The sequence below is a fragment of the Argentina silus genome, assembly GCF_951799395.1.
Source record: "Argentina silus genome assembly, chromosome: 2".
Classification (NCBI taxonomy): Eukaryota; Metazoa; Chordata; class Actinopteri; order Argentiniformes; family Argentinidae; genus Argentina; species Argentina silus.
This window is the reverse complement of record NC_139656.1, coordinates 12,138,530-12,156,689: the sequence shown is the minus strand read 5'-3', so window position 1 is coordinate 12,156,689 and position 18,160 is coordinate 12,138,530. Positions and strand designations below refer to the sequence as shown.

The window sequence follows — 18,160 nt, the reverse complement described above, 5'->3', positions numbered from 1 at the left end:
AAATGCCATAAATGTAAATGTTCCAAGGCTGTGTTACTCTCGCCTCACCAGCAGGCACAAAAGTAACGTTGCGGTGGTCCGTTCTCAGTCTATTTAATTTAACCTAAAAATGAAATTACAGTTGCTAATAGTAGATTACATACAGTATATGTGTTGTTTGTCATAAAATATGGTGGATCTAGCTCTTTGATCTCTGAGTAAATGGGGAAAAAACTAAAAGTGTTTCGTACTGGTTCTCTACTCAGTGTGGACAGTCATGCTATCTTTTCTAAGACAATGATTATAGATTTTGTACCAGACTGTCTTTTTTGTGCTGTGCAATGCAGTGCTTGTGCTCCAGCTTGTTTCAGACTTATGGATGGCTCTATATTGGAGCTTGTTTTTTGCCACACCAGGGCTGTGATTGTTGCATGAACTTTTGTATATTCTCATTCAGTACATGCAGTAACTTGAGAGTGGCTTTGGATGAAATCGTCTGTTAAATGACTATATTAAATTAAGCACCTCTGCGGTTTCAGCGTTGCGTGAGGAGTTCCGGGTGCAGCCCAGTGATGTGGAGGTGGCTGTGGGGGAGGTTGCGGTCATGAACTGCAGCCCCCCTGTAGGACACCCTGAACCCAATGTCACCTGGAGGAAGGATGGGGTGCCCATTAACATGACTGACCAGCACTACACTGTAAGACCTCACTTACAACACACACACACACACAGAATAATAAGTCTGGATGTCATTGGTTGTCCCAAGTGGTAGTCCCAAGCGTGGACTGTTTACTGTCTGCAATATACAGTTGGCTAACCTTTTTATGTGCTGGGGATGTCCATGTTGTTCAGGAGTTGAATGGGAAGTTGATCATAGCCCCTGCCCAGAAGAATGACTCAGGCATGTATGTATGCGTGGCCACCAACACAGTGGGAGTGAGAGAGAGCAGGGCAGCCCGACTGTCGGTGCTAGGTAAGATGAACTTGGACCTCCACACATACTGTATCTTCAAACCACTAGAAAGGGTGTCTGCTATGTTGTATATGGAACATAATCAATGTATACCAGTATACCTAAATGTTTTATCATACTTATATTCAAAGTCTGGCTCCAACATTTCCATGAACATTTGTGTTATCACTTGGTGAGGACATAGCTGTGAGTCCCTCTCGCCTCTCTCTCTCTCCCCAGCCAAGCCAGTGTTGGTGCTGAGGCCTGCAGATGTGTCCGTGAAGACAGGAGAGTCAGCCCAGTTTTACTGTGAGGCCAAGGGAGACCCCATGCCTGCTGTGGAGTGGAGCAGAGAGCAGGGCCCACTGCCCAACGGCAGGTCAGTCTAAGCATGGAAAATACTATAAAAAACAGGTTTTGGTACAAACTTGATCCTCAGACTTATGTCTCCTTTCAACATGGCACTCACCATACTTTATCTGAACAGTCTGATGATTATTATTTTATTTTTATTATTCCTGATTGTTGTTCTTTTGTGTGTGTAGATACTTGGTGAAGCCAGACGAGAGCCTCCAGATTCACTATGTGACAGCACAGGATGCAGGGAGGTACACCTGTACTGCTGTCAATGACGTAGGGGTGGTCACCGCCAGTGCACAGCTACTTGTAGAGGGTAACACAAGTGCACATAAGCGTTTATTACATTACAGTTATCAGAATCTTCTGAATACTGAGAAACCTTTCCAAAATTTGATTATATACTACATATATATATATATATATATATATATATATATATATATATATATATATATATATACTATATATAGTTGTACAGTAGCATAATGTAATTTTGCATTATTAGATTACGCTTTGGAAACATGATTATTAGCCCTTCTAAAGGCTTACATCAAATTACACCCACCCACCTAACCCTACACTTTTGGAAAGTTGGACGGTTGTCAAGCACATTGGGACTTTGTTTGTGTGTTATGATGGAGTGTCTTATTCGTGTGTTGTCTTCCAGAGGCCGCCAGCACCAGACAGAGGGACCTCCACAGAGAGCTGTCAGCCCTGCGTGTGGCTCTAGAGAATGTGACAGTGATGACTCCCTCCTCTAACATGTCCCAAGTGCAGTGGAAGGTACAGTATTGAGAAGCCATTAATCTCAATTCATGGATATAATGTCCAGATTCATCACATTAGGTCCCTATTGTTATAGCTGTTTGCACGTGACATTCAACATTGTCATGATGTTGAGTATAAAATCCAATATATTTTCGCATATAAAACATTCCTGACATGCAACAATAGACTCAAATATCTATTGTTTTGGTTTCCTGAGTGTTCCAGAATATGGTTTTCACGTCACAGACAACACACTAAGTATGCTCATACAATCTCAATAACATCTGTATCTCACTTATCAGCTCCAGTCCCTCCCAGCCCAGCCACATTATCTTGATGGTTTCGAGGTGCTGTATCGCTCTCTCCTGCCCGCCAGCTCAGACTGGACAGCCAAGAGGGTGTCAGTTCCAAACTTCCAAACCCTGGTCGGCCCCCTGAAGAGGGGCTACAAGTACGAGTTCAAAGTTCGTCCCTATGGCAGCAGTTTATACGGCAGGGAGAGCAACACCAGACACCTGCGAATTCCAGAGATAGGTGAGTATTCACAACAAGTACAAAGTCTGATGACATCAACTCTAATCAAGAAAATATGGAAATATATGTGAGTGGTGTTTCCAAGGAGTAATCTAACTTCAATTATTATAGGTCCTACGTTCACTCATAGATCTAAACACTCTCCTATAAATACAACACTGGGCCACTTTCCCAGAGCCAAATTAAGCCTAGCCGTGGACTAAAGAACATCTATGGAGAGTATTTCTAGTCCAGGAGTAGGGCTAATCTGTGTCAGGGAAACTGCTCCTAAGTGTATAAAAATACAGTCGAACCTTTTAAATCTCAGCGCCCTATTTTTGGTGCATACCCCAGATGATACTGTTATTTTCTCATGAAATACGAACTCCATCTTCTCACAGTGCCCAGCGCCCCACCTCAGACTGTGTCCATTACAATGACCCCTGACCGGAATGACACGGTCCACTTGAGCTGGAACCCTCCCCCACACGATGCTCACAATGGCATCATACAGGGCTATCAGGTAAGAGCAAGAGTTACTGTAAGAATTGATTTTACTTTACACTATAAGAAACCATTTTATGTAATAGGTTATATAAATCCATAGTATTACTTATGGTAATACTATCTGACACAAACACACACACACACCTCATCCTATATATTCGGTATCCTTAGTTGTTTTAGTAGTGCACTGCCCTGCTTACTTGTGTGTGTGTGTGTGTGTGTGTGTGTGTGTGTGTATGTGCGTGCGCGCACACATGTGTGCATGCGTGTGTGTGTCCCTCTCCAGGTGTGGTGTGTACAGTCAGAGGAGCAGCAGTTCCTAAACTGGACCGTGAACAGTGGGACTCACACTCTGGAGATAACTACTCTTTACCCAGGGAAGCAGTACTTGGTCAGAGTGGCAGCGGTTAACGGGGCAGGCGTGGGAGTACAGAGTGATCCCCATAGACTGGTCATAGGTAAGTGACAACATGTATGACCGATGCATTGTAAAATCTGTCTCAATATCTGTTTTTATGTCCCCACCTTTCTCTAAATTGCTCTATTCCTTTCTTCCCTACTTCTCTATCCATCCATCTCTCCTGCTCCCCCTCTCTCCCCTGACTTACTACCTCTCAGATCCTCAGTGGTCAGGAGCCTCTCAGTCAGGTGGCTCTGGGGGGGACATGACTCAGGTCCTGGCTGTGTTGAGGGACCCTGTGTTCATCGGCACCATTGGCGCCCTCCTGTGGTGCGTCCTGATGGTGACCGCTGTCTGTCTGTATCGCCGCCACACCAGGCCTGACCACCTTAGACGAGGCCACGGCAAAGCTAAAGGTCAGGGGAGCTATTTTAGCAAGGATTAGCATAGCATGTGTGAAATAACTACTAATCCATTGTATAATTATGGATACACAATTAGCATTAGCGGCTAATTCGGTTTTCATGAGTTGATATAGGATTATTTAGCTGAACTGGATGCTATTGCTATTAATATTTACATCATAGACTTAGAGTAAGGTGAAACCATAGAAAGCTATTTAACATCATTGTAAAACGTTACAGGGTGATTTTCAAAGAAACTTAAAAGCTGACTTACGTGTGCCTTTTCCTGCACCCACGCGTTGCCTTTGTATTGAGAAGCTAATTTCAAAGATCTTTCTATGCTGCACTTCTGTGCAGAGGTAAGCGCAAAAGGAGGCAGACACACCTTCTTTAAATAACTTATTTAAATAACTCCTCACTCCTATTGTTTTACAATAGACTGTGACTTGGAAGGGGGGATATCCAGGTCAGAAAACGTTACCTCAAATGAAATCACGCATTTGCTAGACTTAACAATTGAAAACAAAGATTTACTTCAAAGTGGGAAAATTAGTGCGTCATCTAAAGAAAAAATCTGGCAAAGAATCACCAACTCAATAAATGCTACATCTCCTATCAAAAGCAATTTTTAAAAACAAAGATTTAAAGATAAACATTCAATAGCTGAGAGACTGGAGGCGAGTGAAACCCTGAACGAATGCGAGGAAAAGGCTTGTGAACCAAGTTGCCAGCGACGGCCTGGGTATGGAGAGCTCACTCAAAATCCTGATGGATAATATGTAGGAGCTACCTATAATATTGTAGCGAACAGCGGGGTAGAGCAGCTTTCCCTAAGCGGGTATCGAACTCAAAAGCTTCCGCTTACAAACCGACAACACCAAGACAGTTGACTCCCTTGGCAGAGCTGCTAACGGGTCTTACAGTGTCGTTACACTATCCTCTCCGTTCGGGAGAGCGTGCCCTCACGCTTCACTATACCGAGTCCCTCCCTTTTTCTCCAGGTCATTCACCTCGTCAAAACCACCACAAGGAGGCATCGTATGTGGATATGTTTACAGTGTGTTTACAAACATTGCTGCCTGATTAATTATGTGAAGAGTAGCTTATGAGTTGTTGTTTCCATTTGGGTATAATGTTTCTCAGTTGATTCCGGTATTTCAGCAGTAGGCTACTGTATATGGACACACAAAGCAAAGAGCGCAGTACGTGTCATTAATTTTCTGCTCTGGCACTGAACGTATTTCAGATGATTGAAATGAGAACTTTCATGAATCAGTGAAAATTGTTTTCATGCTTGTGCAATGACGAGAATAAAACAAATAAACAGCTCTGATGAGGAGAGCGTTGCATACATTTGTCAATCGGATCTGGTCACCCTTGCATTTTGGCTATTTGTCCAGAGCATGTTGTCAGTCTGTCCCCGCCTCTCTACCCAGCGAAAATGTTGCCTATCACTTGTTAAACATGAAAGCTTTCATGAATCAATCACAAGTCTTTACATGCCATGTAAAATCTAGCAAGAGCCTACTGTACGTCAACGCGCACCGCAGTTTTACTGCCTGTACTGGATAAACCTTCATTTAGAACCTATCATGTCTTCAATTGTGCTTTGTAAATCAATGGGTAGGGCCGCGTGTGCCATTCCAAATATTAGCACATGCTGTGTTAAATACATTTCAATAGAATTCGTGGATAGGCCGCGGGCACCATTCCAAATATCAACACTAATCAAAGTGCTATTCAGCAACTGATATTTGTGACATATTGAATGGTAAAGATATGTTTAAAAGACAATAGTTTTATATTTATCTCCTAATAACCAGTAGGCAAAAGCTATTATTCTAAAATGAATCTTTTAACCGTAAACACATCTATTTAATCCAGATTGTTCAAAGACACAGTGATCAAATATTTGTATTTGATATTCGAGACGTATGCTACAGTAGTACAGCAGGCCTACAAGTAACGTGGCTAACTGTGACAAGTCGCTAATGAAAACCAAAGTTATTATTATTTGTGAGTTTATTGAACATTGTGTATGACATTTCGATAAAGAATTAAACTGATGCAGAAATAAAAATACAGAAAAGTGTTTATTTAAGGTCGTACATAAGGCATACAGTGCGTCCATGTACTGTACACTAAGAACAGTCCGGGCGGTTGAGCGCTAGGACTCGCTGATTCTGTCCGTGACGCTTCTCCGGTGTCCTTCGGTCATGGCAGGAAACCTTTGCGATGTTGTGTCCATGACGAAGTCCCTGGGCTTGACAGGCAAGCTCCACTAGCCCCATGAACCATCCCAGTTGGTGTTGGTCATCCACCCAACTCATGGAATGCGCATCCGGAATGTGATAAAAAATGTTCTGTGTGACAGTTTACAACCTCTATCCTGTGTATGACCAACAAACTTTCACTTGACTTGACTCTTTATGTGACTGTTATTATAGCCCTCAAATACTTTTAATTCCAAATGTTAACACGTACTGTATTAGGCCTGCCTAATCTGCTAAAATACATTTCAAAAGAATTAGGGGGAGAGGTGGGCGGATTGTAGCGTATTTGGCATTCATAATCGTTTCCCATTAACAAATGGGAACAATTTATCTAGCCACTGAAGAAAAACAATTCGAATGATAGCAGTAGAACAGTACAGTTGACCCCTAGAACAGTACAGTTCTTCATTTAACGAATTCCGTTAGTTCGCAGAAGATTGACGGCACCTCCCAAATAGGCAATGACATGATGATAAAAAAAATGTGCGCACAAAACAAGATTACATTACAGTATTTTATTTGCTCCATGTTTTAACGAAAATTTAGAAAATTTAGATCGCGTCGGTGAGCGACGCGATCTGTAGGTTTCGCGCAGTCCTGCCCTACTTTTCTATCCAATCTCAATCCCACTCATTTTGTTACATTATTAAACCCGACTCGCGTTTATTCATGTTAGACTGCGGTAAAACATTTTCCACTGTTTCTCTGTACTGATAGAGAATGCGTGATCTGCAATTCATGAGCTGCTATAATAAACTTGATTTTTCACATTTCAACATTCCGCTCTGGCACCGCTTTGAGTTCACGCTTAACATATTTATGTCCATATAGCTGAAATGCGCGGAATCAACTGAGAACATTATATCATATGAGTTAATTAATATGCAATTTCGCGGACACAGTACCACATATATTCCATGTCTGACATCATTTTATGAAGTGTCCATTAATTATTTCTAAATTAAGGTTAATCCAAAGACATTATCACCCCAGGCATTTTAGGCAGCACCTCCTCACGAAAGACATTTCGCTATAACATTTCCCCCGCGCTCTGAGAGAATGCGTGATGAGAGTAGATAGGAGTTCATTGCTCATTGCTTGGTCCTCAAACCTGATATTTAAACCATTTTCACTCATAACCTTGTGGTGACTTTCGGCAGCACTTCACACCGCAGATACTGCACGGCGGCGCGGCGGTGTCCAGGGATTAAACCCGTATAAAAAACCCTATTGTATGTCTTTTGGAAAATTGAGGCATGAGGTGCAAAAATCGTATTAGCATATTTTGTGAAGACGACACACTCCTCTATGTGAGCCATCCACAAGAGCGCAAGTCAGGCTCAAACTTTAGATTATGCTTGTGTATCTGCTTGTGCCCATTTGAAAATAATCGCTAAGTGGTAATTTCTTTGTGTTTTGCAGGTTTGTACAGGCTGGCCAGTGAGGACCTCATCATAAAGCACAGGTAAGTGGGAGAAATACAGTGTGGCATGAGTCTATTGTTCAGAGGAAGATTATTTCCTCTACCCTCTGGTTTGTTACATGTTATCCCACCATACCTGTTCCCTATAGGATGGCAGCCCCAGACTCTCCATGGATCTCAGGGGCGTGGAGGCCAGCCCAGTGTGATGAGAAGTACCAGGGCCTCTGGGCTCAGAGTCAGGAGAACCCAGGCTTCAGGAAGACCAGTGAGTTCTACTTTACTTCTGTACTGTGCCTCCATGTTAACCCACCAAAATAAAGCAGAGGCGTTGGATAGTTGGATGCTAACACAAGTCTTTCTGTCTCAGGCAATGGTTGCTCATCATGCAAGTGTGCCTCTGCCAACTACTTCTGCTTTGTGTGTTCAGAGTGTATGGCTTGTTTATGTCTTCTGCCATCACTGAAGTAATCTATGAAGCGTTACATCTTCTCTCTCCCATCTTTCTACAGCGATGCCCATAACAGCCAAGAAGGATCCCAGCTGTCTGGACACGGCCATCCCCATCGTGCCTGACAGCTGTGGCGTCTACGGGACATTCTACGTCGACCTGACCGGCAACGGCCTCAAAACCTTCAACAGCCCTTCCCGCTGTCCCAAGATGCCCCACTGCACCTCCCGGCACGGGGGGGAGACACTGCAAATCTCCCAGCCTGTTGTGAAGACCACCCTGGTCCAGGAGGGGCAGGCGTTGCCCTGGAAACAGGCCTTGCCTTCCCAGCCCAAGATGGGCGTGCTCAAAGAGTCTTGGGAGAAGAATTACAAGCGTGGTAAAAGGACTAGACCTAATATGTCCCAGTAGTCAGTGAGCATGTTTTCCTCACATCCATTCCTAGGTTCCTCACATTGTCTGTTTTCCTTCATGGCTACTGATTAGAATAGACTATTAATTAGAATAATAATAATAAAATAATAATAATGGTGGGAACTAGAGCTGTACAGACTAATCGATTCAAGCTTTAGTTTAAAATCATTTTCTATATATCAGAACAAGGACAAGAAGTTAAAGCTAGAGTAACATGTAGCCAAGTAAACAAGAGTGTTCTACCAAGGAATCTCAGTTCAAGCAAGTAGCAACCAATGATCTACAGTAGATCTGTATAGGTAAATAGATCAGTGGTACTGTAGCACCCATCTATGGGGATGGGAATGGCAATTCGTACCTTTGTTTTGTAGGCCATCATTTTATTGTTAACTTGTAAAGTACCCTGCTACTCCCATACTCATTGTTTAGGCACAACTTTGGGTTTTATGTCTAGGAATGTCGACCACCTAAATTGCAAGGTGAAAAATAAGGCGAAAACATATAATTAATTTCCACATCAGATTAATCTGTAGATTAATCAACTAATGAAGCCCCTAAAATCAATTAATACATTTTAATAAACGGACAGCCATAGTGGAAACCTATCAAGACCCTTTACTTATCAGTAGTTGTTTAAGGAAAGGACACATGGAAAGTTAGCCACTTAAGATCATTTGGACCTACAATATGTGCCCATGATTATTTGTAATTTATTGTGATTAGAGGTAAAGAAGGCTTTACCTTGGTATCCTTTGGTATTTCAAACTTTTCTGCTGTTTCAGAGCTCCATGCGGTGAACAGTGCCCCCTTGGTGCCCTCTAGGAATGAGGCACTGGCAGTGAGGGCAGCACCTAGGGTTTACAAACAGAGGCACAGTCACTTCCCTCCAGGTATTGCTCTCACAATCAATGGTATTCTAATCAGAATACTTGATTTCTGTTTTGGTTTATATTGTGCATAACAGACAATGTTTTGACCATTGCCTGATCTTTGCCCTTCTCAAATATTAAAACTGCTAGGTGTTTAGACTAAAATACACACTCATAAATGTGTGCATTCGTCTAGGTGGCCGGTCAGAGTGTGTTAAACCTGTAGGCTCGCCTCGCATCCTGCACTACTCTGCTTCCCTACACTTGGTGGATATGCTGCCCACCCCTCCCGTGCTGCCAATGGACGACACTACAGACACATACAGCCTGAGCTCAGAGGAAGGGTGAGACACACACACACACACACACACACGCACAGCTCAGGAAAAACATACACACACAACCTTGCAAGTCTCTTCATACCACTTCCCCTCTACCTCCTATTGTTCTAGATGACACACACACACACACACACACACACGCACACACACATACACACACACACAACCTTGCAAGTCTCTTCATACCACTTCCCCTCTACCTCCTATTGTTCTAGACGTCCTGTCTCTGTGTCAAGACCACCATTTGTGACACATACAGAGTAACTCATAATGTACATAGGAAGGTACCACCTGACTCTATAAATTAACCACCTGTTTTATGTAAAACAGAGAAACAGACCACAATACAGAACCTTCACAATATAGAACTTAGACACTATGAGGCTACTATTTTTTTTATGTTTCAAAAAAGCAGTGAGAGAAATAGTGGGGCATGTTCTATTGTATAAGCGTTTTTTATTTCATCCCATGTGTGTTGGTGATTGTTGTTCTCAGAGACATATGACATAATTTGAAATAATAACCCAGGACATACACTCACGAAACACTTTATTAGTTACACTTTACTAATACTGGGTAGGGCCTCCCTTTACTCTCAAAACAGCCTCAATTCTTCGTGGCATTAATTCCACAAGATGTTGGAAACATTCCTTTGAGATTCTGGTCCATGATGACATGATTGCATCACGCAATTCCTGCAGATTTTTCAGGTACACTTTCAAGCTGTGAATCTCCCATTCTACCACATCCCAAAGGTGTTCTATTGGATTCAGATGTGGTGACTGGGAAGGCCACTGAAGAACACTGAACTCATTGTCATGTTCATGAAACCAGTTTGAGACGACTTTCGCGTTGTGACATGGTGCATGCTGGAAGTAGCTATTAGAAGATGGGTAAATTGTGGCCATGAAGGGATGCACATGGTCAGCAACAATACTCAAATATGCTGTGGCATTCAAGCGATGATTGATTGGTGTTAACAAGCCCTATGTGCCAAGAAAACATTCCCCACACCATTACACCACCTCCACCATGAGAAGGTGTACAGGTGTTCTTAATAAAGTGTTTGGTGAGTGTATAATAACAATGAATTATCAATTATTATCATTATTAAGTGAGAAGTTATGGCTTGTATAAAGCCGCAAAAGACAGGAAATTCAAAATGAGCACCTCTATTACTTCACTTCTGACTAACAAGGTTTTCCAGCACACAGCTTTGATACCTGCTGTAGTGTTGTATTTCCTACACAATAGCCTGTGTGTGTAAACTTTGTTCTCTGAAGGAGTATCTGCACATTTCTTGAGTATACTAGGGTGCAAGCTTCTTCTGGCAGATTGTTTTACTCTTGAGAGGGGCAACAGTGTGCAGAGTGTTTCTCATTAAAGAGATTAATCTGTATGTCATTGTATTCAATAGGCAAGGGTCTAGGGGCTCCCACAGCTCAGTGCAAATGGATAGAGGCTGGGAGGTTATTAATAACCCATTTCAATCCAAGTGATAATAAAATTATCTGATAGTACAGGGTCATGAGAGCAAATAGTTAAATTCAAAATATAAATTCCATGTTAAAACAAGGTCTAGGGTATGATTTCGAATGTGCGTGGGTCCAGACACATGTTGAATAAACCCGACAGAATCTGTAAATGAGAGGTGGATTTCTTCAGGAGTGAAAATCATATCCAAGTCAGTGTTCAGTAATACTGGTTGGCTTACTGGCTCGTTCTAGCTCATGATTGGGTTGAGACACAAATTTGGCATGGTTAGAAAGCTGAGTTTCTCATCTTTTCATCAGCCATCAGAACTCAAAATATGATTACGGGTCCTAACGACGAAAATGATCTCAGTCGACTACGAGCAAAACAACTAAATAGTCGACTAGTCAACTAAACAGTATCAGCCCTGGACTTTAAACAGCTGAAAATTGTGAATGACAATCTGACCGTGACCCATGTCTCCCCCCAGTTCCAGCCATTCCACTAAGCTGACAGTAGATGCTGGCTCCCTCCAGTCTGTGTGTGCTGCATCAATCCACTGTGGCCCCGTCTGCTCCACCGATACCAACACCATAGGCTGTCCCTCCTACAGCCGTCTGTCTACTGCTTCCTACTGCATGTCATTTGATGAGGAGCAGGAAGCGACACTGATGTCACAGGAAGTCACCCAGTACCTGGAGCTCAGCCCCAAGGCGGAGAGGCGCAGGTAGGGTAGCCATGGAAACTGGTAATGGTGATCTGGGATCTAGGAGAGCCATGAAGCTTGATAATGGGGGTATGCTGTATTGCATTATACTTGTTTGATATCAGAAGATAGCGTAAGATGTCACGTTACAGTATGGGAAGGACAGGGTTTACTAGTGGATATTGCTAATTTCATAATTTTTTCTAAGCTAGACCCAAAGTCAGAATCACAGAATGATGGCGAATTTTAGTGCAGCATGATTGTGTACTAAGTAAAGATGCATGGGAAGTGGACCATTCAAGCAAAACACTGACTTGAAATACACATTTTACTGTTTTCAGCGCCATGTCAGAGAAATCTCTTTTCTTCCCCATGCCCACCCTGGGCTACATCTGCGGGCCCCTCCCCTCTGACCAATTGGAGGACATCAACACAGACGAGCAGGAGCCCCAACCAATGGGCTCTCAGCAGGCCCACCTCCACAGCTCTCCCTCCTCCTGTGGCAGTGAATGGGAGGGTTCGCTGTGGAATGGCTGTGGCTCTGTGTCGGCGGGCAACACGGCCAGCGCTCGCACCAGCCTCATCAGCTCCTCAGCTGGCTCCTTCATGAACGACGCAAACTTTGCCCGCGTGTTGGCCGTGGCCGCCGAGTCCATGAGTGGAGCCTCCTTCACAGGCAAGACTGGGCAACGTTTTCACAAGATAACATAACAATAACATACTATGCTCTACTCCCAGTCCATTTTTAGTTGTTAAATTACTAACCATCAACTACCACTAGATGGTGCATTCTGACCAAGGAATGATGAGTTGGTGTCCTCTTTGAGATACAGTGGCCTGCGTAAGTAATGGGACAGTGAAGCATTTGTTCTTCTTTTGGCTCTATACACCAAAAGTTTGGATTGGAAATCAAACAATTACTATAAGGTTAAAGTAGAGATTCTCAATTTTTATTTGATGGAATTTGTGTACCTATTGGTTTCACCATTTAGAAATGACCAAATTTTTTGGGGGGCACCAAAAGTAATGGGACAATTGGCTTGGCAGGTGTTTCTGGTTAGTCAGGTGTGTTCCGTCACATTTGTGCAGGCATAAGAGAGCTGTCAATGTCTAGTATTGATTTGAGGCTTTGCATTTGCCTTTGGTGTCTTTCAACATGAGGACCAAAGAGACGTCAATGAAAGTCAAGGAAGCCATCATGAAATACCAGAAAAAATTAATCAGAAACATAGCCAAAACCTTAGACTTAACAGTTTGGAACATAGTTAAAAAGAAAGAAAGCACTGGTGAGCTCAGCAATCGCAAGGCCTGGTAGACCAAGGAAGACTTCTACAGTGGATGACTGAAGAATGCTCACCATAATTAAGAACTTGTCAGAGACTACCATCTGCAGAATTTGTCACAAGCCAAACTACAGAGGCTTTACTGCAAGGTGCAAACCACTCGCTATCCTCAAAAAAGGATGTTCAGGTTACAGTTTGCTAAAAAGTACCTAATAAAGCCTGCAGAGGTCTGAAAAAAGATCTTGTGGACAGATAAGACAAATATTATCACGTAAAAGAGTGACTACAAGAGGAAAGTCTGGAGAAAAAAGGATCTGCCTAAGATTTACAGCATACCATTTCATCTGTGAAGAATGCAGAATGCATTCTGAAGTGTACATGAACATCAACACGGTAAGACAAACTTACTGCCATCAAAAAGTGGAGGTTCTTGACTGGCCAAGTCAGTCTTCAGATTTAAATCCAATTGAACATGCATTTCATTTCCCGATGATACGATTTTTGGAAAAAATACCTCAAAAGGAACTTTTGGTGCTTTGAAATAGGGGCATTATGTATACAAAGTGCTGTCATTTATAAATGGTGAAACCAATCTACACGTTAACTTCATAATAATTGTTTGATTTCAAATCAAACTTTTGGAGTATAGAGCCAAAAGAAGAAAACATGCTTCACTGTACCATTACTTACCCAGGGCACTGTACAACAAGGTTTAAGGAGTTAATTTCTCACCCCTTTTTTATCATATATATTATACAATGTTGTACAACAGTTCGGGTATATCATTCTTACCATAGATTTGACTCATTCTGGGGTAGTCAAACTGCTACTGGACAACATATGAACACAAAACATGGCATGTGTTGTATGCATCCAATATACTGTTGTCTTCCAGTTGTATTGCAAGATGTCCAAAAATACGCAATGCCATAGGTGTCCTGAAATATTTTACAGGGAGTCTCTCCCATAGAAAGGGATGATGTTGTTAGAGGCAAAGGTGCCATACTGGCTATACCAGGGTTGGATAATGTAACTTATCAGCATTTTCTGTCTCAGTTTTGGGGGGTTGTGTCCAGCTTGGTCTAGTATGGCTACATATGGTCTTGCATATAGGGATGCGTAGAACTGGTACACGCGGGAATAGACAGTGCTTGTGTGGTCAGTCACAGTGGCCTATGGGACGTAACGTGATTGAGGTGAGAGTGTCTCCCACGCGTGTGTGTACACGTGTGCATTTCTGTATGTACTTTACGTGTATTTCTGTGTGTGAATGTTAGGCAGGGTGCTAGCGCGGGATTCAGGGGTGGCAACAAGTGATTACTTAGGACCTCCCAGCAAATTGAACAAGCTACCAAGCCATCATTTCCACAGAGTCATCAATCATTCCTCTCTCTCCAAATGTGGGCTGGATTCAACTTTACTGTATTTGCCCACATGTTCTTTTCAATACTATAGCCACAGTGAAAGGAATCCAGCATAGAACATTGTGCACTGTGCATTATATACATGTTTGTTGTGGTGGTGGGGAATCTTGAATCAAAATTGTTTATCATCGGTTAGGATTTTTGTCAATGCCAATGGCTTGAAATGTGCTGTATAGAAGCAGGGACTTAGACCTGGATTCCAAGCCAGTTCCAACCCTTTTTAATCACTAGTTATGGAACAACTGAAAGCGTTTCATATTTGGCATGGGAATCCATTTACTTAATTGTCCTAGCTATCGAACCAAGAAATTATCCACCCTTAATTTGACAAAATTGGAATGCACCCTCCCTGTGAATGAAATTGGTCCAAAATAAAAAAAATCTACATTACACCATTAGCAACAAGTATATATTGTTACTTATTTATCACTTTATCCCACACATCTGGCACACCTGGGAGGTCCGACTCAATTTGACCCCATGTCTGTTCAGTTGTCCTAATTCTCGGTGTGTCTTCTCCATACAGACTTCTCTCCCCCCACATCCCCCTTGAGCACCCTGTTCCCCCTGGGCCAAGATGGGGACTCGTGTTTCGGGGATCTGGACCCCCTGCCAGTGTGGGACTGGAGCACCACCTGGGTGGAGGAGATGGAGGTCCAGTACCGTGCCCAGTACCCTGGACGGGTTGTTCCCGACTTCGACTCCTGGGGTCATCGCCATGATGACCGCCGAGCCACAGAGGGCAGGGGTGGACAAGTTGGCGGCACCGGGAAGTCCTCACAGCAATGAGCATCCTCACACAGAGTTGATGTCAAATCAGTGAGTATTCATTAACTGGAAATGGCTGAAAGGTTATTTTCAAGTCATGAATGAAGTTGGAAATGGGATTGAAATAGAATTCACCACCCAACTGTTGGTTAAAATTCCATGTCCGTGCTACCAGATGCAGACTGTTATTGGTTATCTATCTATACGAGGTTTCCACGATTACCTCAGGGCTCTCTGTCCTCCATTTTGTGTGTATGAATGACTTAGCTTTTGGTTTATTAAGCTCAACAGAAGCACCTTAGAAAAACAACACTAAAAACGTTTCCCTTTCAACTTCTCAAGAAATCTCAGTTTTTATCAGAGCAAGTATTTTTAGTGTTATACTTTCTGTGGCACTGTTTATGCTTTTCAGAATTTTCTTGGGGCTATAATCTTACCACTGCATATAGGAAAAACCATCAAAGCAAAGTTGTACAGACCATTTACTAATCATTTGCAATAGAATGTAAATATGCAACAGATTTATTTAATGACCCATGAACACTGTGACTTTTCAACACATTTTCTCTCTTTTTTAAATGTTTTTGTCATCCTCTGTTTACTAGGATAGTTGTATTATTTTATCGAGAAATGTTTTTGCCTTTTCCGTTCTTTTTGAAGATTTGTTAGATTAGAATATTGAAGATGTAGGTATGTTCTATTTGAGATTGTGTTTTCTTTTCCAAATTGAATTGAAACTAATAATTTGGGCCTGAATTTGAATTGCAGATCTGCATAAGTAACAAGGACTTTTTCCACAAATCTCCCTCTGACATCAATGCATGATTTATGTGAATGTCCATATTGCGTGCATGTATCTCAAGTGATGGTTCAGCCCTATGTACCTGCTGAAATGTGTATAAATTGAGCAATAAGTAGAATCTATTTGAATTTTTTTTTAAGATTTTCATTTTGTAAGAATAGGTCCAGTAGGACTGGATTAATATCTGTCTCACTGGAGATGAGGAATATGTTTTCCCTAAAAAAAAGAAAAAATTAAAAGTGTACTATTTGAAGCTCAACTAACCCAATGTTTTATCTTGTGGCCTTATTGATAATAAAAAGAAAACATGTCTCTCAGAATCTGATACCATGTTTGTCTTAAATTAATATTCCAGAAAAATACTTTTGCAACTTTTGCAGAAAACAATTGCAATGTGCAGTAGAAAGATGTGGAGGAAAAGATTATCATAGAAAAATTAGCTTAATCCCCTGATGATGTTCCTAGGAATTTGTCTCTTGTGTTCTATCGCTCGCTCTACATTTAATTCCCATACGGTCTGTCAACAGGCCACAGGTTGTTCAGTAATCTGTGTTAAGGTTTTACATTGTGGTAATCCTGACAACAAACAAATAGAAACCACATTACACACTGTTACACAGTGTCGTCCTCTCGTCTGTGTAGGCTACGATTCCAGAGGGATTATCCATCATCTCTCTCACTCCCCACGGCCATATGCTTGGCAAGAAAAGCCACCAGCCTCTCCACGCACTCACACACACACACACACACACACACTGCACAAATACATACGTACCCTGTGCAAGTAATGGGACAGTGAAGCATTTTTTCTTCTTTTGGCTCTATACTCCAAAAGTTTGTATTTGAAATCAAACATTTACTTTGGGGTCAAAGTACAGATTCTCAACTTTTATTTGTACACTGTACACAAACACATACTGCCTGCATACAGTGGCTTCGGTAAGTATTCAGACCCCTTCACCTTTTCCACATTTTGTTGCATTATAGACTCAATTTAAAATTGATTAAACTAACCCTAACCCTAAATCAATCCACACACAATACCCCATAATGACAAAGCAACAACACTAAAATTGTAATACAGAAATACCTAGTTTGCATAAGTATTCAGACCCTTTGCTATGACACTCTTAAAATTAGCTAAAAAATGCAAAAATATCATCAACAAATCACTCAATAAGTTGAATTGAGTCCATCTTAATGCAAGGATAGTAATATATATATATATATATACAGTGGGGGAAATAATTATTTGATCCCCTGCTGATTTTGTTAGTTTGCCCGATTACAAAGAAATGAGCGGTCTATAATTTTTATGGTACTTTTATTTTAACAAATAGACACAGAATATCAACAAAAAAAGTCCAGAAAAACATATTATATAAAGTTATCAATTAATTTGCATTTGATCGAACGAAATAAGTATTTGATCCCCAAGCAAAACATGACTTAGTACTTGGTGGAGAAACCCTTGTTGGCAAGCACAGAAGTCAGACGTTTCTTGTAGTTGGTCACCAGGTTTGCACACATCTCAGGAGAGATTTTGGTCCACTCCTCTTTACAGATCCTCTCCAAATCCTGAAGGTTTCAAGGCTTTTGCTTGGCAACTCGAAGCTTCAGCTCCCTCCACACATTTTCTATAGGATTAAGGTCTGGAGACTAGCTAGGCCACTCCATGACCTTAGTGTGCTTCTTCTTGAGCCACTCCTTTGTTGCCTTGGCCGTATGTTTTGGGTCATTGTCATGCTGGAAGACCCATCCACGACCCATCCTCAGTGCTCTGGCTGAGGGAAGGAGGTTCTCGTGCAAGATCTTACGGTACATGGCCCCGTCCATTGGCCCCTCAATGCAGTGAAGTCGTCCTGTACCCTTAGCAGAGAAACAACCCCAAAGCATAATGTTTCCACCTCCGTGTTTGACGGTGGGGATGGTGTTCTTGGGATTGTAGCATTCAGCATTTCTCTCCCTCCAAACACGACGAGTCGAATTTATGCCAAAGAGTTCAATTTTGGTCTCATCTGACCACATCACCTTCTCCCAAGCCTTCTCTGAA

At 42.0% G+C, this 18,160-nt stretch overlaps 1 protein-coding gene across 1 annotated transcript in view; it reads left to right on the top strand.

Annotated features, from left to right (window-relative positions):
* Window positions 1-16,406, top strand: part of robo4 (roundabout, axon guidance receptor, homolog 4) — a gene marked incomplete at its 5' end in the record, with an annotated part of 28,182 nt that extends 11,776 nt beyond the window's left edge. The window contains 18 exons of the mRNA XM_083665163.1: window positions 519-676; window positions 832-952; window positions 1,172-1,310; window positions 1,477-1,604; window positions 1,959-2,074; window positions 2,362-2,593; window positions 2,974-3,095; window positions 3,366-3,537; window positions 3,698-3,895; window positions 7,579-7,621; window positions 7,729-7,844; window positions 8,089-8,406; window positions 9,224-9,331; window positions 9,507-9,654; window positions 11,615-11,851; window positions 12,172-12,516; window positions 13,487-13,506; window positions 15,064-16,406. Coding sequence (XP_083521289.1) covers window positions 519-676; window positions 832-952; window positions 1,172-1,310; window positions 1,477-1,604; window positions 1,959-2,074; window positions 2,362-2,593; window positions 2,974-3,095; window positions 3,366-3,537; window positions 3,698-3,895; window positions 7,579-7,621; window positions 7,729-7,844; window positions 8,089-8,406; window positions 9,224-9,331; window positions 9,507-9,654; window positions 11,615-11,851; window positions 12,172-12,516; window positions 13,487-13,506; window positions 15,064-15,326 — 2,984 coding nt within the window. The 3' untranslated portion in view covers window positions 15,327-16,406. The remainder of the gene's footprint in view (window positions 1-518; window positions 677-831; window positions 953-1,171; window positions 1,311-1,476; window positions 1,605-1,958; window positions 2,075-2,361; window positions 2,594-2,973; window positions 3,096-3,365; window positions 3,538-3,697; window positions 3,896-7,578; window positions 7,622-7,728; window positions 7,845-8,088; window positions 8,407-9,223; window positions 9,332-9,506; window positions 9,655-11,614; window positions 11,852-12,171; window positions 12,517-13,486; window positions 13,507-15,063) is intronic.
* Window positions 16,407-18,160: the final 1,754 nt, after the last annotated feature.